The sequence below is a fragment of the Syngnathus floridae genome, chromosome 19 (assembly GCF_059516105.1).
Source record: "Syngnathus floridae isolate MCC-2025c chromosome 19, RoL_Sflo_1.0, whole genome shotgun sequence".
In the NCBI taxonomy this organism is placed as follows: Eukaryota; Metazoa; Chordata; class Actinopteri; order Syngnathiformes; family Syngnathidae; genus Syngnathus; species Syngnathus floridae.
In genome coordinates this window covers 4735403-4755752 of record NC_142431.1, presented here as the reverse complement: position 1 = coordinate 4755752, position 20350 = coordinate 4735403, and the positions used below count along the sequence as shown (strand labels likewise).

The 20350-nt window shown below is 41.3% G+C and overlaps 2 protein-coding genes across 2 annotated transcripts in view; both read right to left on the bottom strand.

The window, feature by feature from the left end:
- Nucleotides 1-628: 628 nt before the first annotated feature.
- On the bottom strand, nucleotides 629-8589 carry LOC148381762 (adhesion G protein-coupled receptor F4-like). The gene is made up of 16 exons (XM_088362497.1): nucleotides 8451-8589; nucleotides 8150-8311; nucleotides 7929-8033; nucleotides 7412-7500; nucleotides 7248-7309; nucleotides 6689-6813; nucleotides 6334-6549; nucleotides 5910-6110; nucleotides 5476-5610; nucleotides 5200-5384; nucleotides 4837-5013; nucleotides 3386-4762; nucleotides 2986-3027; nucleotides 2607-2669; nucleotides 2463-2517; nucleotides 629-2093 (listed from the first exon to the last, which is right to left on the bottom strand). Exons 2-16 carry the CDS (start codon nucleotides 8205-8207, stop codon nucleotides 2044-2046), a joined length of 2940 nt encoding a protein of 979 aa, XP_088218623.1. The 5' UTR covers nucleotides 8208-8311; nucleotides 8451-8589; the 3' UTR covers nucleotides 629-2043.
- The window catches only part of LOC148381761 (uncharacterized), a 35605-nt gene continuing 23553 nt past the window's right edge, over nucleotides 8299-20350 (bottom strand). The window contains exon 8 of the mRNA XM_088362668.1: nucleotides 8299-8311. Within this exon, the coding sequence (XP_088218794.1) occupies nucleotides 8299-8311 (13 nt within the window). The remainder of the gene's footprint in view (nucleotides 8312-20350) is intronic.

Genomic DNA, 20350 nt, shown 5'->3' with positions numbered 1-20350 from the left:
GCTATACCTTTCCATGATTTTTTTTCATCCCAATAAAATGGTTTGAACATTGAAATAGCAAAATATGCATATTTCCTGTTCAAATAAAATATATCTATAATATAATACAGACGCTTCTTAACTCCATGAGTTATATAGCTTTACTAACGCAGACAGTCCAACAGCAACGATATTTCCGCTGAACAATTTGGGGATACTGCAAAAAAATGCAGCCCTTTTAGGTGCAAAAAATGCCCTGAGGCCATTAAGTGGCACTCGTGCTGACGTTCTCCTAAATAAAAGCGTTGAGGATGCCAGCAAGCACAAATATTCTTCTTCAATGAATCCCATAGCCGCAAATGCTGAAAACAGACAACAGCAGGTCATTATAACAATAAATGACAAAATATTTAAATTGTAAATGACATAAATGTGAAAAATGACAAATGTATCAAAATACACATTACAGGGTAAAATTAGCAAAATTAGGTTCTTAACTCAAAGGTGTCATCTTCAAACGTCTACATTTATTGAATTAATTTAACGGAAGTAAGTATACTAAATGTGCCTAATGCATGTTACACATTTAGAGCACTCAAACAAAGCAAAGTGATATTCTCTCAAAGACAAAGGCAATTTCCAAGCATGATTTATGATTAGGTTTAACATTTAATACACACACTAAAACGTACTTCATTATCCATCATGTCAACGTCTTAAATTAATCAAGTTTAAACATTTAGCCGTGGAACACACTGCATAGCAATATAGTTTCTCTAACGTAAGTATGTTCAAAACACACAACAGCTAGTAAGATACAGGGAAAATACTCAAACATGTGCAAAAGTGTGTTGCAAGTGATGCCCTTTTAAAACAGTGTAAGAATATATAGTTCGTGCAATTAGAATATCTAAATTCATAAATACATAAAAGAATAATCGGTTGTCGGATGAAATTTCAGGATGAACCTAAATTACACTGATTCTGACCTCTCAACTTTTGAATGTCCAGCAGTTACAAAGAGTAGAGAAAATCAAATTAAAATGACCTGTAAAGGTGTTTTAGATTGATCCTGAAATTTCAAAAGCATAAAAAAAATTTAATTCCTAACTTTTTGTGAGTTATATGCAGTACAGTTGACACATATATTTGGGGTTCGGCACTTATAGATTCATTTATTTTATGTAATATTAAAAAATAACTATAATCAGAGGGTTTGCCCCCCGTTTCCTCCCATTTTTGTGGAAAATATTCATTAAATATTAATTTTTCGCTAGCCGTGTGCAGGTCTGGTCTGTATTCCCATGAAAAGCAGGGAGGATGACTGTACAGCTTTGTACAGAACATCATACATTTTAATTTTGAAACAAATCAAAGTCGGTGAGGAGTAAAATACTTGGTTCTACCTTTTAGTATCAATACTCTGGTAACTATGAAACGACCAATTTCTGTAAATCTGAGCCTATGTGACTCGTAAAGAGGTAGCTATTTTCCTACATTTGATTATTGGAGAAAGCATAAACACTATGCAAGAACTATACTAATTTAACACAAATATATTTGTAAAGTGCTTCAAATGTCTTGTGATGGTGTAGTGCAAGTTTATCATGTTTTAATGATATAACTGTACATGAAAACAATGTTTTATAATAATTTCTCTGATGTCCTAACGTGTATTGCTATCTCCTGCATGCTCGATATCTACTAGCATACCAAAAATAACTTTGACTAACAATTCCAAACCATTTGTCATTGCAATGCACCTGCAACAAAAAACGAAATTCACTGACCAGTGAAGGAAAATCAGAAATTTGCCTGGACAAGCCAGACAGAAAAACAACCCTTTGCAAAATTAACTTTTTCACTACAATACTAAATGTTTGTGTATATCAGAAATTCATAAAGAAGAGATTTTGGAATGAATAAATTCTAGTAAGGTCAACAACAAGAAAGTAATATTAAAGTACTTAAGCGATAATCTGATAGCTTATCGCTCAGTCTTCACAGGCTTTTGAGAACAGTTCGTTGCTCGGTCAGCCTGAGCAAAGATGTTGGCAGCGGATATCAAGTGTTGATCGCCGAATACGATGAAGACTCAGATAAACCGTTACCACCTGTAAAATACAAACAAAACAGATTCCATTCAAAACCAAACATGCACAAATGGATAGATTTTCATACTACATCTTGGTTGCTGTCGTTTTTTTGTCTGACTTGTGTTATCCATTCCCATTCCATTTTGACCTAATCTGTTCAGATGGGTTTGGTGGGAAAGCCTTGAACTTAAATTGTCTCTGGGACAGTACCTCCAGTGTTTTCTGGGATGGTTCACAACTATCTCAGAAGGTTTGAAGCATACCATTGTCGTATTTATGAATGAAATATGATGACATCCACCACGCGTGCACAAAGCCTAGAATATAGCTTGCAGCAGCAAAATGATTCCAAGCAGTATACTGCACACTTTTCAAAAGACACTATACCTCTTCTTCCAATGTTCCTAAAAATCTGCCATCCACTTGATGAAGCACTTGTGGTCTAAAAGGATTGACAACACAATACATTAGTACGTTATTGGAGAAAGGATATGTGATCTTCCAACAAAATGTCAATAAATTGAATTTTACCCTTGTCCCACTGCCAGAACTTTGGGACTTGGAGAGTCTAAACGTGGAAATTTCTGACCGAACCTGAAATAAATGTAACGTACAGAAATTAGCATTCGACTGTAAAACTCAAAGGCTGTCAGAAATTGTGAAAATATTTGTGATTTTTACACAATTTTCTATGGATTTTTATGCACAATGAAGGAAGTCTAAGCAAAGGTAAGGACAGCACAATAGAACTGCTCAGACGCAGTGATTACAATTGCAATGCTCATTTTAAGGATGTATTAACAACTCATCAGACTCAGTCAATTAAGAAGCCAAATATGGGTTGGTTTGGCTAACTCACTAGCATAACAAATGAGAACATTTTTTTTTTTTTAACATTATTGGCACATACCTTTCTGTCTAAGAGGGTTCCAAAAACCAATATGAAGAAACCCTATGTGAAGATAAGAGAAGATTTAGACAACACAAAACATCGCTTCTAGGTGAACAATGCAGTGTACTATAAAACATAGAACCAGACGCACGTGTGCTTATGACTCATCACAAATTTATAAAATGACAACTCTGAATTGGGACTATACGCAGCTATTCATTTTCTTTTCTTGAGTTGTCTTTTCTTTTTTATTCTAGGATTGTTTTGGCTGATTGAGCATTCCAAATTGCCCATAGGTGTGAATGCGAGTGCGGATGGCTGTTCGTCAATATAAATATAAATATATATATATATATATATATATATAAAGACAAGCACAAAAATAAAAAATACATACAAAACAATATCAGAGACTCACCTGCAGGGAATTGAAGAAGGCGAAGGCGATGTGGATTCCGAGATTACTTGGGTCAATTAAGATTCCAACTCCAAGACTCCAAGTTAATCCAAAAAAGGGTGTTAAGACGGCTAAACTCCGAATAATGACCACCAGGACATACTTCTCATCTTCTGGTTGAGTGCTTGACATCCCTCGACTCTGCAATATTTTGACTATCACTACAATTAGGATTAAAATGTTTATAAACACGATGATCAGCGCCGGGATCACAAATGCCAGCAGCGCTCTTGACCTTTGCCAATTGAGCCAGCAGATCACATTTTCTCGTATGTAAGCATTGCTCGGTGCGGTTACAGCGATAGTAATGACGGTGATAATCAGTGGGGCGCCATAACCAAGAGAGTATCCGATAGCCAACATAGTATTTTTAGAAAGTCCTCCACCCAAGACTCTGACTGAGCGGTACAGTAGCAACAGGGCAGATGCCAACATCCAGAAAAAGAGGGCCAAGTAAAAGAAATGGATGAAAAAAGTAGCAGCAGTGCATGCATCCGGATTCTTTTTATCTCCTTCAGAGATACTTGCACCAATAATGAACCAAATGTTTGCAATCAGGAGAGACAATGCAATGTTAACAATGGAAACATGGCGCAAGTGTGATGTGCTGCTCTTTCGAACTTTTTTCCATATAAACGCCTCAATAAAGAGGCATATAACTAAGGATGCCATCGAAATCCCGACGCCAATGTAGGTTATGAAATCCAACACACGGCTGTTTAGATCAACTGGAGACATTAGTATCGAAAAGGAGGTCAGGTGGTCACACCGACATGTGACAGTTTCATCTTCTCTTTCAATGAGCTCGCAGCCTTCACCGTCCCATCCCCCAAGACCGTCAAAGAGGGAAAAGTTCCAGAACACACACTGAGGGTTTCCCAGATTATCCTCTACAATGTCATAGGTGAAAGTGATATTGTCGACGATGGTGTCAGACTGAACGAGTACAACTCTCCCATTGATGACCCTGCCCGTAGCGTTGTTCTCATCTCTTGGAGGAAGAGCATTATCCAAGGATTCAAAGGTTACCACGGTAAGGTTTGTTGCTCCATTGGTCCCTTCTATGTCTATCTCCACTGTAGAATTAAAATCCCCGTTGAAACTGTCGATGAATGTAGTTTTGTTCAAGAGAATCAAAGGTGTTTCAATGACAAGGGAGGCATTGATAAGTCTACTTGTTATACCCTCCACTGAAAACAAAAATAGTGAGCTGACGCTTTCATTTCTGGGAGTGATGATTCTTGTTTCTTCACTCTCTTGGACTGCTTCAAAGTTAAGTATGTCCCATGATTCTCTTGCCTGATCTCTAATGAGGACATCAGTAACGAGAAGGACATTCTAAAGTAAAATGGAAAAAAGAACTACAATTAGTCCTTTTCTTAACATCAACTGTACTGAAGTAACAAACATACCTTCATAGATTCCCGACTTATCGGGATATCAGCTGTTGTTACCAAGGTGGCAACATTGCTGAGAATTGTAACAATGGCGCTAATGTTTTCAACAGATCCTTCCACTTGGTCACTTTGTTCAAGAATAGTGATGCGTAATGCCTCCAAGTACTCTGGCAAAGTCCGATTGTCCAAAGACTGAATTTTCAGAGGGGAAAAACAGTGTTAAAATCTCTCAAGTGTTAATCAGTTTTGATTTGACCGACTACATGGAAGACCAGACAAATCATATTAGGAAAATACGTAGCTCCCATCAGTTCTCCACAGATACTGATCATGCTTTTAATTTTAATTGTGTGCCAAAAAAAAAGTCTACTATCTTACCTCAGACTGAGCGAGGAGATCTGCAAGACTCGGTGAAGTGCAGTTGTCTTCTCGATCTTCCCATTCTCCACTTTCCCTGCAAACAGCAGTCTTCACTCCCACTTCGCCTACTTCACAAGAAGCTGTTCTCGTTTCGTTTAAGAATCCATTTCCAAATTCTGGATCGCCAACACATGTGAATCGATCTGGAAAGACGATTTATGTTTACCTAACTATTAAATCATGCTTTTACCGAAGTATAAGAAAATGCTTGGTCATAGCCGCTTCAATAGTTACCTTCTGGATCAAACACCAATCTTATACTCCGTGTGAATCGAGGAAATGCAGTCACTTGACAAGTGATGACTAATTCTTGGTTATCACAGTTTTCCTGTGTGATCATGATCTGCTCCTGGATTATAGGGCCTGTAGCTAAACATGCACACACAAAACCCAACACTGTGAAAGTGATATAATTATTAAAATATTATTAAGTCAAAAAACTATTTGAAAACAGAATTTTGCTTTGTATTTTTGGGGGGGAAATTTAGAGAGACCCACAAAATAATTTGGAAACTCCACAGAGAATTGTTGTGTGATTTATTATATCCTTTTTCATTTTTTTGGTGTTTTCTTCTAAAAGATCCTATCAATAATTAACAGCTACATTCATTCTGGGCGACAATATTTGTACAACCTGAGAAGAAATGCAAAATATCCTTTTGATTCACCTGAATTTTGGAGGTCTAGAAACATCACCTGGTAGGGGTCCTGGACAGAGCATTGCACTGACACTTGCTGCCCACTCACACACAATGTCGTGTTTTGGGGGGGAATAATCTGGATTATGGGTTTTTCCAAAACACTGAGTGTTTCATTAGAGACCTGCCAGTAACTTGAATTCCCATCAAACAGTTGACATTCATACTGCCCTGAAATAAAATTATGCAAGTTAAAATAATACTTCACTGCCAACCACCAAGTATTTCAACAAGTGGTTGGATGACAATAAAGGGAAACAAATTTCAACTAGCGTAAAGGCAAAATGGTTTTCCTCAATTTCTCTATCAAAACAGTACAAGTGTACAGAAACCTTGATTTTGTGTTTATTTTGATAGAGCAATATGTAGTGAGAGTGCTTCAAGATTTCCTTACCATTGTCAGTAAAAGTGATATTTGTGATCGTAAGCGTTTCTGCTCCATTAGCTGGTGAAAATCTGTGTCGAGTGTCTTCAATTATTGAAACGCCATCAAGTGACCATTTGGTTGAGGTGATACGAAACTGGAGTTCGTTTGGTGGTGGGCCACATGTTATATTCAATTCGTCGTCGTCGAATACAATAATTGGTTGAAATTTCAAATTTCTTCTGCCTTTGATGGAAAACAATACAAAAGGGTGAAAAATATTAATCTGCAGATGATTTTTCAGACAAATAATGGCCTAATGGTGCAATGACATTAAAATGCATCTGAGGATGTTCCTAGAGAGAACATTATCAAAGCTACTTACTCTCAAACCTCAAAGGAAAAGTATTCTTCAGATCATTGAATATTGCTATGAGAAGTGCCTCAACATCTGGATCTTGAATTGTCATACTTGCTTGAATTTCAAAGTCAGCAATGGTGCTACCAGGACTTAAAAACATAAAAAAAAGAAATGAAACAGTTGCAAACTTAATAATAGGTCTAAAATGATCTAATAGTCATTTCAATGTTATTTTTATTTCAGTATTGAATAATTTCCCTCTTGATTTTATCATGTCAATATTTGTCTGAAAAGCATCATATTTATTTACATGATTTATTTAATTGTATTTCTTTTATGCCTAAGGAAAGTTAAATATAGGAAATATATATATATATATATATATATATATATATATATAATTACAGATATTATGTGAGTGTGTGTGTGTGTGTGTGTGTGTGTGTGTGTGTGTGTGTGTGTGTGTGTGTGTGCGTGCGTGTGTGTAAAATGGGGTACATCCGAGGTTTTTGTGTTGTGAGAGTACGGTTGGTAAATCATTGTAGAAAACTTAAACATTTTCAAGTTAAAGAATTAAATCTACCTGAAGACCAAATCTCCCACTGATATTAGCCCTGGAATATGGATCACAGATTGTGTTTCAATCTGTTAGAAATAGTCAGCATATACAGGTTCAGCGATTACACAAAAAAACACAATTGCAAACATTGTTTGAAATGATTAGACATAAAAAAAATTGTAACTTACAGACTGTAACCACCTTTGGTTAACAGAGTTACTTTCGTCGTTGAATGAGTTTTCAAAGACAAGTTCCATAATGAATGATAATGACCTGTCTAAAATACAAAAATAGCTTGTCAGAACAAATTAGGAGACTATTTACTTTCAAAACAACATTATGCGTGAATTATTTAATGTTCGTTGGGGGGGTCGCTGTAGTCGAACCAGAAGTGTAAATTTAGTGAGTTAGAAGACATTGAAATATTTCTTTCGACAATCTAAATCAATTTGACTGTAGTCTTTGTTGCCAAAATTTTGAGCCAATTGAAATGTTAAAATGTAATACTATAGCAAAATCTGAGGTAAATAATGCGATGGTTGCTGAAGGACTTATTTGTAGAGCAATGTTAAACAATATTGAGTTCTGAGATATTGGCTTACATATATAAAGATTGTGAAACTCGTGCCATCTTAAACTGTTGTAAATGTACTTAGAGTTATGATCTTAGGTAAAGAATGTAAGCGTTTGTCTCAGATACTTTACTTTGTGTTGTTGCTGTTGTTGCTGTTGTTGCTGATGTTGGTGATATTGCTGATGTAATGTTTGTTGTTGATGGTGGTGTTGTTGTTGAACACGTGGTGATGACATCTGTGGAGTACAATTGAAAATATTTGTTATTCACCGTTAATACATAACCATTACGAGCAAATGTTAAAAGTCTAATTGTTGTTCTATTCTAAAGCATGACTGCAAAAATCACTTACTTAGTTCACAATACTGTCCATCTGAAGGAATTTTATTGATGCAGTCACAATTTTGCATGCTGTCATTGCTACAGGCACCAAATTCTTCGCAGATCTCACAAGACCACCGATAATCATTTTCACACTGACACTGCTGTTGTTGATTCAAGTCAGTGTAGCAGGCTGGGAAATTTTACAAAAGACACAAGAGTGAAAAATTAAAAAATGAGAAACACAAAGACTAGAATTTTGTTTTGTTCATTTGTGCTTGTTTGTCTGTTTGTACAGATAACTGATACCCTAACATGCAAAAAACTCTCACCTGTTGTCAAATTCCAACTTTGGAGTGCTAACTCTTCTGCTATCGCTAATGGGAAGGATACAATATCGAGAGCAATCCTCAGTTGATTCAAGATCTCTGATGGCTCAGTGTTGGTTGGAGTGTCAACAATAAGAACAATGTCCACTAAAGTAGAAGGGCATCACAGGACGACACTTTTTAGTACATGTTCCTGCAACAGTTATGACCTACACAGCCTTATACAATACCTTCTATGGGTGGTGGACATGGGGCGATACCTGTGGAGGGAGTCAGGGAGAAAAAAAATATGATTCCAGATAGGGGCAAAAGATTGTCCTTGTCAAATTGTATCCATCCATATACTACGTAGTATTTTCCATTGTCTTCACAGAAGTCGCAGAGCCTATGATTCCTAGATTATGCTGCTGGAGGGACTAGGTCTCACAGCTGGCCTACAAACACCTCAGCGGACGTGGTCTGAGATGGGGAAGTGTCCCGTTTTGGACTGGAGGTTCCGAAACCTAAACCTAACCTAACCCTGACCAGAAGGATCTTTAGAAAATGTATGGATGGACTCCATTTGACTCCATTTTAAAAATGGTTGTTTCAACACGTTTTTGGACTTACTTGAGATTGGTTTACAGGACTCTCCAAGTGGAGGCACTCCATATCTGCAGTCACAGGCTAATGGACTGGCATTGCTGCATCCACCATCCGTCAAACAGATGTCACACGACCAACCAAAGGACTCTTCGCACTGGCACTCAGGTCCTCCAGTAGCGTTTAGAGGGCAGGCTAAAAATGATATTGCGCCAAAGAATTCTTTAGTTACCTACCCATTTAATAACATATGATTTGAGCAGCTCGCAACATTTGTCCAGGAGACCGACCAATCAACAGAAACATATCCATCCTCACCTGTGGTCAAATTCCAACTTTGGAGTGCTAACTCTTCTGCTATCGCTAATGGGAAGGATGTATTCTTTAGAGCCTCCCTCAGTTGATTCCAGATCTCTGATGGCTCAGCGTTGGTTGGAGTGTCAACAATAAGAACAATGTCCACTAAAGTAGAGGGGCATCACAGGACGACACTTTTTAGTACATGTTCCTGCAACAGTTATGACCTACACAGCCTTATACAATACCTTCTATGGGTGGTGGACATGGGGCGATACCTGTGGAGGGAGTCAGGGAGAAAAAAAATATGATTCCAGATAGGGGCAAAAGATTGTCCTTGTCAAATTGTATCCATCCATATACTACGTAGTATTTTCCATTGTCTTCACAGAAGTCGCAGAGCCTATGATTCCTAGATTATGCTGCTGGAGGGACTAGGTCTCACAGCTGGCCTACAAACACCTCAGCGGACGTGGTCTGAGATGGGGAAGTGTCCCGTTTTGGACTGGAGGTTCCGAAACCTAAACCTAACCTAACCCTGACCAGAAGGATCTTTAGAAAATGTATGGATGGACTCCATTTGACTCCATTTTAAAAATGGTTGTTTCAACACGTTTTTGGACTTACTTGAGATTGGTTTACAGGACTCTCCAAGTGGAGGCACTCCATATCTGCAGTCACAGGCTAATGGACTGGCATTGCTGCATCCACCATCCGTCAAACAGATGTCACACGACCAACCAAAGGACTCTTCGCACTGGCACTCAGGTCCTCCAGTAGCGTTTAGAGGGCAGGCTAAAAATGATATTGCGCCAAAGAATTCTTTAGTTACCTACCCATTTAATAACATATGATTTGAGCAGCTCGCAACATTTGTCCAGGAGACCGACCAATCAACAGAAACATATCCATCCTCACCTGTGGTCAAATTCCAACTTTGGAGTGCTAACTCTTCTGCTATCGCTAATGGGAAGGATGTATTCTTTAGAGCCTCCCTCAGTTGATTCCAGATCTCTGATGGCTCAGCGTTGGTTGGAGTGTCAACAATAAGAACAATGTCCACTAAAGTAGAGGGGCATCACAGGACGACACTTTTTAGTACATGTTCCTGCAACAGTTATGACCTACACAGCCTTATACAATACCTTCTATGGGTGGTGGACATGGGGCGATACCTGTGGAGGGAGTCAGGGAGAAAAAAAATATGATTCCAGATAGGGGCAAAAGATTGTCCTTGTCAAATTGTATCCATCCATATACTACGTAGTATTTTCCATTGTCTTCACAGAAGTCGCAGAGCCTATGATTCCTAGATTATGCTGCTGGAGGGACTAGGTCTCACAGCTGGCCTACAAACACCTCAGCGGACGTGGTCTGAGATGGGGAAGTGTCCCGTTTTGGACTGGAGGTTCCGAAACCTAAACCTAACCTAACCCTGACCAGAAGGATCTTTAGAAAATGTATGGATGGACTCCATTTGACTCCATTTTAAAAATGGTTGTTTCAACACGTTTTTGGACTTACTTGAGATTGGTTTACAGGACTCTCCAAGTGGAGGCACTCCATATCTGCAGTCACAGGCTAATGGACTGGCATTGCTGCATCCACCATCCGTCAAACAGATGTCACACGACCAACCAAAGGACTCTTCGCACTGGCACTCAGGTCCTCCAGTAGCGTTTAGAGGGCAGGCTAAAAATGATATTGCGCCAAAGAATTCTTTAGTTACCTACCCATTTAATAACATATGATTTGAGCAGCTCGCAACATTTGTCCAGGAGACCGACCAATCAACAGAAACATATCCATCCTCACCTGTGGTCAAATTCCAACTTTGGAGTGCTAACTCTTCTGCTATCGCTAATGGGAAGGATGTATTCTTTAGAGCCTCCCTCAGTTGATTCCAGATCTCTGATGGCTCAGCGTTGGTTGGAGTGTCAACAATAAGAACAATGTCCACTAAAGTAGAGGGGCATCACAGGACGACACTTTTTAGTACATGTTCCTGCAACAGTTATGACCTACACAGCCTTATACAATACCTTCTATGGGTGGTGGACATGGGGCGATACCTGTGGAGGGAGTCAGGGAGAAAAAAAATATGATTCCAGATAGGGGCAAAAGATTGTCCTTGTCAAATTGTATCCATCCATATACTACGTAGTATTTTCCATTGTCTTCACAGAAGTCGCAGAGCCTATGATTCCTAGATTATGCTGCTGGAGGGACTAGGTCTCACAGCTGGCCTACAAACACCTCAGCGGACGTGGTCTGAGATGGGGAAGTGTCCCGTTTTGGACTGGAGGTTCCGAAACCTAAACCTAACCTAACCCTGACCAGAAGGATCTTTAGAAAATGTATGGATGGACTCCATTTGACTCCATTTTAAAAATGGTTGTTTCAACACGTTTTTGGACTTACTTGAGATTGGTTTACAGGACTCTCCAAGTGGAGGCACTCCATATCTGCAGTCACAGGCTAATGGACTGGCATTGCTGCATCCACCATCCGTCAAACAGATGTCACACGACCAACCAAAGGACTCTTCGCACTGGCACTCAGGTCCTCCAGTAGCGTTTAGAGGGCAGGCTAAAAATGATATTGCGCCAAAGAATTCTTTAGTTACCTACCCATTTAATAACATATGATTTGAGCAGCTCGCAACATTTGTCCAGGAGACCGACCAATCAACAGAAACATATCCATCCTCACCTGTGGTCAAATTCCAACTTTGGAGTGCTAACTCTTCTGCTATCGCTAATGGGAAGGATGTATTCTTTAGAGCCTCCCTCAGTTGATTCCAGATCTCTGATGGCTCAGCGTTGGTTGGAGTGTCAACAATAAGAACAATGTCCACTAAAGTAGAGGGGCATCACAGGACGACACTTTTTAGTACATGTTCCTGCAACAGTTATGACCTACACAGCCTTATACAATACCTTCTATGGGTGGTGGACATGGGGCGATACCTGTGGAGGGAGGGAGGGAGTCAGGGAGAAAAAAAATATGATTCCAGATAGGGGCAAAAGATTGTCCTTGTCAAATTGTATCCATCCATATACTACGTAGTATTTTCCATTGTCTTCACAGAAGTCGCAGAGCCTATGATTCCTAGATTATGCTGCTGGAGGGACTAGGTCTCACAGCTGGCCTACAAACACCTCAGCGGACGTGGTCTGAGATGGGGAAGTGTCCCGTTTTGGACTGGAGGTTCCGAAACCTAAACCTAACCTAACCCTGACCAGAAGGATCTTTAGAAAATGTATGGATGGACTCCATTTGACTCCATTTTAAAAATGGTTGTTTCAACACGTTTTTGGACTTACTTGAGATTGGTTTACAGGACTCTCCAAGTGGAGGCACTCCATATCTGCAGTCACAGGCTAATGGACTGGCATTGCTGCATCCACCATCCGTCAAACAGATGTCACACGACCAACCAAAGGACTCTTCGCACTGGCACTCAGGTCCTCCAGTAGCGTTTAGAGGGCAGGCTAAAAATGATATTGCGCCAAAGAATTCTTTAGTTACCTACCCATTTAATAACATATGATTTGAGCAGCTCGCAACATTTGTCCAGGAGACCGACCAATCAACAGAAACATATCCATCCTCACCTGTGGTCAAATTCCAACTTTGGAGTGCTAACTCTTCTGCTATCGCTAATGGGAAGGATGTATTCTTTAGAGCCTCCCTCAGTTGATTCCAGATCTCTGATGGCTCAGCGTTGGTTGGAGTGTCAACAATAAGAACAATGTCCACTAAAGTAGAGGGGCATCACAGGACGACACTTTTTAGTACATGTTCCTGCAACAGTTATGACCTACACAGCCTTATACAATACCTTCTATGGGTGGTGGACATGGGGCGATACCTGTGGAGGGAGGGAGGGAGTCAGGGAGAAAAAAAATATGATTCCAGATAGGGGCAAAAGATTGTCCTTGTCAAATTGTATCCATCCATATACTACGTAGTATTTTCCATTGTCTTCACAGAAGTCGCAGAGCCTATGATTCCTAGATTATGCTGCTGGAGGGACTAGGTCTCACAGCTGGCCTACAAACACCTCAGCGGACGTGGTCTGAGATGGGGAAGTGTCCCGTTTTGGACTGGAGGTTCCGAAACCTAAACCTAACCTAACCCTGACCAGAAGGATCTTTAGAAAATGTATGGATGGACTCCATTTGACTCCATTTTAAAAATGGTTGTTTCAACACGTTTTTGGACTTACTTGAGATTGGTTTACAGGACTCTCCAAGTGGAGGCACTCCATATCTGCAGTCACAGGCTAATGGACTGGCATTGCTGCATCCACCATCCGTCAAACAGATGTCACACGACCAACCAAAGGACTCTTCGCACTGGCACTCAGGTCCTCCAGTAGCGTTTAGAGGGCAGGCTAAAAATGATATTGCGCCAAAGAATTCTTTAGTTACCTACCCATTTAATAACATATGATTTGAGCAGCTCGCAACATTTGTCCAGGAGACCGACCAATCAACAGAAACATATCCATCCTCACCTGTGGTCAAATTCCAACTTTGGAGTGCTAACTCTTCTGCTATCGCTAATGGGAAGGATGTATTCTTTAGAGCCTCCCTCAGTTGATTCCAGATCTCTGATGGCTCAGCGTTGGTTGGAGTGTCAACAATAAGAACAATGTCCACTAAAGTAGAGGGGCATCACAGGACGACACTTTTTAGTACATGTTCCTGCAACAGTTATGACCTACACAGCCTTATACAATACCTTCTATGGGTGGTGGACATGGGGCGATACCTGTGGAGGGAGGGAGGGAGTCAGGGAGAAAAAAAATATGATTCCAGATAGGGGCAAAAGATTGTCCTTGTCAAATTGTATCCATCCATATACTACGTAGTATTTTCCATTGTCTTCACAGAAGTCGCAGAGCCTATGATTCCTAGATTATGCTGCTGGAGGGACTAGGTCTCACAGCTGGCCTACAAACACCTCAGCGGACGTGGTCTGAGATGGGGAAGTGTCCCGTTTTGGACTGGAGGTTCCGAAACCTAAACCTAACCTAACCCTGACCAGAAGGATCTTTAGAAAATGTATGGATGGACTCCATTTGACTCCATTTTAAAAATGGTTGTTTCAACACGTTTTTGGACTTACTTGAGATTGGTTTACAGGACTCTCCAAGTGGAGGCACTCCATATCTGCAGTCACAGGCTAATGGACTGGCATTGCTGCATCCACCATCCGTCAAACAGATGTCACACGACCAACCAAAGGACTCTTCGCACTGGCACTCAGGTCCTCCAGTAGCGTTTAGAGGGCAGGCTAAAAATGATATTGCGCCAAAGAATTCTTTAGTTACCTACCCATTTAATAACATATGATTTGAGCAGCTCGCAACATTTGTCCAGGAGACCGACCAATCAACAGAAACATATCCATCCTCACCTGTGGTCAAATTCCAACTTTGGAGTGCTAACTCTTCTGCTATCGCTAATGGGAAGGATGTATTCTTTAGAGCCTCCCTCAGTTGATTCCAGATCTCTGATGGCTCAGCGTTGGTTGGAGTGTCAACAATAAGAACAATGTCCACTAAAGTAGAGGGGCATCACAGGACGACACTTTTTAGTACATGTTCCTGCAACAGTTATGACCTACACAGCCTTATACAATACCTTCTATGGGTGGTGGACATGGGGCGATACCTGTGGAGGGAGGGAGGGAGTCAGGGAGAAAAAAAATATGATTCCAGATAGGGGCAAAAGATTGTCCTTGTCAAATTGTATCCATCCATATACTACGTAGTATTTTCCATTGTCTTCACAGAAGTCGCAGAGCCTATGATTCCTAGATTATGCTGCTGGAGGGACTAGGTCTCACAGCTGGCCTACAAACACCTCAGCGGACGTGGTCTGAGATGGGGAAGTGTCCCGTTTTGGACTGGAGGTTCCGAAACCTAAACCTAACCTAACCCTGACCAGAAGGATCTTTAGAAAATGTATGGATGGACTCCATTTGACTCCATTTTAAAAATGGTTGTTTCAACACGTTTTTGGACTTACTTGAGATTGGTTTACAGGACTCTCCAAGTGGAGGCACTCCATATCTGCAGTCACAGGCTAATGGACTGGCATTGCTGCATCCACCATCCGTCAAACAGATGTCACACGACCAACCAAAGGACTCTTCGCACTGGCACTCAGGTCCTCCAGTAGCGTTTAGAGGGCAGGCTAAAAATGATATTGCGCCAAAGAATTCTTTAGTTACCTACCCATTTAATAACATATGATTTGAGCAGCTCGCAACATTTGTCCAGGAGACCGACCAATCAACAGAAACATATCCATCCTCACCTGTGGTCAAATTCCAACTTTGGAGTGCTAACTCTTCTGCTATCGCTAATGGGAAGGATGTATTCTTTAGAGCCTCCCTCAGTTGATTCCAGATCTCTGATGGCTCAGCGTTGGTTGGAGTGTCAACAATAAGAACAATGTCCACTAAAGTAGAGGGGCATCACAGGACGACACTTTTTAGTACATGTTCCTGCAACAGTTATGACCTACACAGCCTTATACAATACCTTCTATGGGTGGTGGACATGGGGCGATACCTGTGGAGGGAGTCAGGGAGAAAAAAAATATGATTCCAGATAGGGGCAAAAGATTGTCCTTGTCAAATTGTATCCATCCATATACTACGTAGTATTTTCCATTGTCTTCACAGAAGTCGCAGAGCCTATGATTCCTAGATTATGCTGCTGGAGGGACTAGGTCTCACAGCTGGCCTACAAACACCTCAGCGGACGTGGTCTGAGATGGGGAAGTGTCCCGTTTTGGACTGGAGGTTCCGAAACCTAAACCTAACCTAACCCTGACCAGAAGGATCTTTAGAAAATGTATGGATGGACTCCATTTGACTCCATTTTAAAAATGGTTGTTTCAACACGTTTTTGGACTTACTTGAGATTGGTTTACAGGACTCTCCAAGTGGAGGCACTCCATATCTGCAGTCACAGGCTAATGGACTGGCATTGCTGCATCCACCATCCGTCAAACAGATGTCACACGACCAACCAAAGGACTCTTCGCACTGGCACTCAGGTCCTCCAGTAGCGTTTAGAGGGCAGGCTAAAAATGATATTGCGCCAAAGAATTCTTTAGTTACCTACCCATTTAATAACATATGATTTGAGCAGCTCGCAACATTTGTCCAGGAGACCGACCAATCAACAGAAACATATCCATCCTCACCTGTGGTCAAATTCCAACTTTGGAGTGCTAACTCTTCTGCTATCGCTAATGGGAAGGATGTATTCTTTAGAGCCTCCCTCAGTTGATTCCAGATCTCTGATGGCTCAGCGTTGGTTGGAGTGTCAACAATAAGAACAATGTCCACTAAAGTAGAGGGGCATCACAGGACGACACTTTTTAGTACATGTTCCTGCAACAGTTATGACCTACACAGCCTTATACAATACCTTCTATGGGTGGTGGACATGGGGCGATACCTGTGGAGGGAGTCAGGGAGAAAAAAAATATGATTCCAGATAGGGGCAAAAGATTGTCCTTGTCAAATTGTATCCATCCATATACTACGTAGTATTTTCCATTGTCTTCACAGAAGTCGCAGAGCCTATGATTCCTAGATTATGCTGCTGGAGGGACTAGGTCTCACAGCTGGCCTACAAACACCTCAGCGGACGTGGTCTGAGATGGGGAAGTGTCCCGTTTTGGACTGGAGGTTCCGAAACCTAAACCTAACCTAACCCTGACCAGAAGGATCTTTAGAAAATGTATGGATGGACTCCATTTGACTCCATTTTAAAAATGGTTGTTTCAACACGTTTTTGGACTTACTTGAGATTGGTTTACAGGACTCTCCAAGTGGAGGCACTCCATATCTGCAGTCACAGGCTAATGGACTGGCATTGCTGCATCCACCATCCGTCAAACAGATGTCACACGACCAACCAAAGGACTCTTCGCACTGGCACTCAGGTCCTCCAGTAGCGTTTAGAGGGCAGGCTAAAAATGATATTGCGCCAAAGAATTCTTTAGTTACCTACCCATTTAATAACATATGATTTGAGCAGCTCGCAACATTTGTCCAGGAGACCGACCAATCAACAGAAACATATCCATCCTCACCTGTGGTCAAATTCCAACTTTGGAGTGCTAACTCTTCTGCTATCGCTAATGGGAAGGATGTATTCTTTAGAGCCTCCCTCAGTTGATTCCAGATCTCTGATGGCTCAGCGTTGGTTGGAGTGTCAACAATAAGAACAATGTCCACTAAAGTAGAGGGGCATCACAGGACGACACTTTTTAGTACATGTTCCTGCAACAGTTATGACCTACACAGCCTTATACAATACCTTCTATGGGTGGTGGACATGGGGCGATACCTGTGGAGGGAGTCAGGGAGAAAAAAAATATGATTCCAGATAGGGGCAAAAGATTGTCCTTGTCAAATTGTATCCATCCATATACTACGTAGTATTTTCCATTGTCTTCACAGAAGTCGCAGAGCCTATGATTCCTAGATTATGCTGCTGGAGGGACTAGGTCTCACAGCTGGCCTACAAACACCTCAGCGGACGTGGTCTGAGATGGGGAAGTGTCCCGTTTTGGACTGGAGGTTCCGAAACCTAAACCTAACCTAACCCTGACCAGAAGGATCTTTAGAAAATGTATGGATGGACTCCATTTGACTCCATTTTAAAAATGGTTGTTTCAACACGTTTTTGGACTTACTTGAGATTGGTTTACAGGACTCTCCAAGTGGAGGCACTCCATATCTGCAGTCACAGGCTAATGGACTGGCATTGCTGCATCCACCATCCGTCAAACAGATGTCACACGACCAACCAAAGGACTCTTCGCACTGGCACTCAGGTCCTCCAGTAGCGTTTAGAGGGCAGGCTAAAAATGATATTGCGCCAAAGAATTCTTTAGTTACCTACCCATTTAATAACATATGATTTGAGCAGCTCGCAACATTTGTCCAGGAGACCGACCAATCAACAGAAACATATCCATCCTCACCTGTGGTCAAATTCCAACTTTGGAGTGCTAACTCTTCTGCTATCGCTAATGGGAAGGATGTATTCTTTAGAGCCTCCCTCAGTTGATTCCAGATCTCTGATGGCTCAGCGTTGGTTGGAGTGTCAACAATAAGAACAATGTCCACTAAAGTAGAGGGGCATCACAGGACGACACTTTTTAGTACATGTTCCTGCAACAGTTATGACCTACACAGCCTTATACAATACCTTCTATGGGTGGTGGACATGGGGCGATACCTGTGGAGGGAGTCAGGGAGAAAAAAAATATGATTCCAGATAGGGGCAAAAGATTGTCCTTGTCAAATTGTATCCATCCATATACTACGTAGTATTTTCCATTGTCTTCACAGAAGTCGCAGAGCCTATGATTCCTAGATTATGCTGCTGGAGGGACTAGGTCTCACAGCTGGCCTACAAACACCTCAGCGGACGTGGTCTGAGATGGGGAAGTGTCCCGTTTTGGACTGGAGGTTCCGAAACCTAAACCTAACCTAACCCTGACCAGAAGGATCTTTAGAAAATGTATGGATGGACTCCATTTGACTCCATTTTAAAAATGGTTGTTTCAACACGTTTTTGGACTTACTTGAGATTGGTTTACAGGACTCTCCAAGTGGAGGCACTCCATATCTGCAGTCACAGGCTAATGGACTGGCATTGCTGCATCCACCATCCGTCAAACAGATGTCACACGACCAACCAAAGGACTCTTCGCACTGGCACTCAGGTCCTCCAGTAGCGTTTAGAGGGCAGGCTAAAAATGATATTGCGCCAAAGAATTCTTTAGTTACCTACCCATTTAATAACATATGATTTGAGCAGCTCGCAACATTTGTCCAGGAGACCGACCAATCAACAGAAACATATCCATCCTCACCTGTGGTCAAATTCCAACTTTGGAGTGCTAACTCTTCTGCTATCGCTAATGGGAAGGATGTATTCTTTAGAGCCTCCCTCAGTTGATTCCAGATCTCTGATGGCTCAGCGTTGGTTGGAGTGTCAACAATAAGAACAATGTCCACTAAAGTAGAGGGGCATCACAGGACGACACTTTTTAGTACATGTTCCTGCAACAGTTATGACCTACACAGCCTTATACAATACCTTCTATGGGTGGTGGACATGGGGCGATACCTGTGGAGGGAGTCAGGGAGAAAAAAAATATGATTCCAGATAGGGGCAAAAGATTGTCCTTGTCAAATTGTATCCATCCATATACTACGTAGTATTTTCCATTGTCTTCACAGAAGTCGCAGAGCCTATGATTCCTAGATTATGCTGCTGGAGGGACTAGGTCTCACAGCTGGCCTACAAACACCTCAGCGGACGTGGTCTGAGATGGGGAAGTGTCCCGTTTTGGACTGGAGGTTCCGAAACCTAAACCTAACCTAACCCTGACCAGAAGGATCTTTAGAAAATGTATGGATGGACTCCATTTGACTCCATTTTAAAAATGGTTGTTTCAACACGTTTTTGGACTTACTTGAGATTGGTTTACAGGACTCTCCAAGTGGAGGCACTCCATATCTGCAGTCACAGGCTAATGGACTGGCATTGCTGCATCCACCATCCGTCAAACAGATGTCACACGACCAACCAAAGGACTCTTCGCACTGGCACTCAGGTCCTCCAGTAGCGTTTAGAGGGCAGGCTAAAAATGATATTGCGCCAAAGAATTCTTTAGTTACCTACCCATTTAATAACATATGATTTGAGCAGCTCGCAACATTTGTCCAGGAGACCGACCAATCAACAGAAACATATCCATCCTCACCTGTGGTCAAATTCCAACTTTGGAGTGCTAACTCTTCTGCTATCGCTAATGGGAAGGATGTATTCTTTAGAGCCTCCCTCAGTTGATTCCAGATCTCTGATGGCTCAGCGTTGGTTGGAGTGTCAACAATAAGAACAATGTCCACTAAAGTAGAGGGGCATCACAGGACGACACTTTTTAGTACATGTTCCTGCAACAGTTATGACC

Excerpts from the sequence above, each read along its gene's own strand:
- LOC148381762 (XM_088362497.1), bottom strand. The coding sequence starts at position 8,207 with ATGCAAAATTGTGACTGCATCAATAAAATTCCTTCAGATGGACAGTAT. Across the intron at positions 5,385-5,475 it reads ATTGGTGTTTGATCCAGAAG|ATCGATTCACATGTGTTGGC; the intron begins GTAACTATTGAA and ends TCGTCTTTCCAG. Across the intron at positions 4,763-4,836 it reads TAAGTCGGGAATCTATGAAG|AATGTCCTTCTCGTTACTGA; the intron begins GTATGTTTGTTA and ends ATTTTACTTTAG.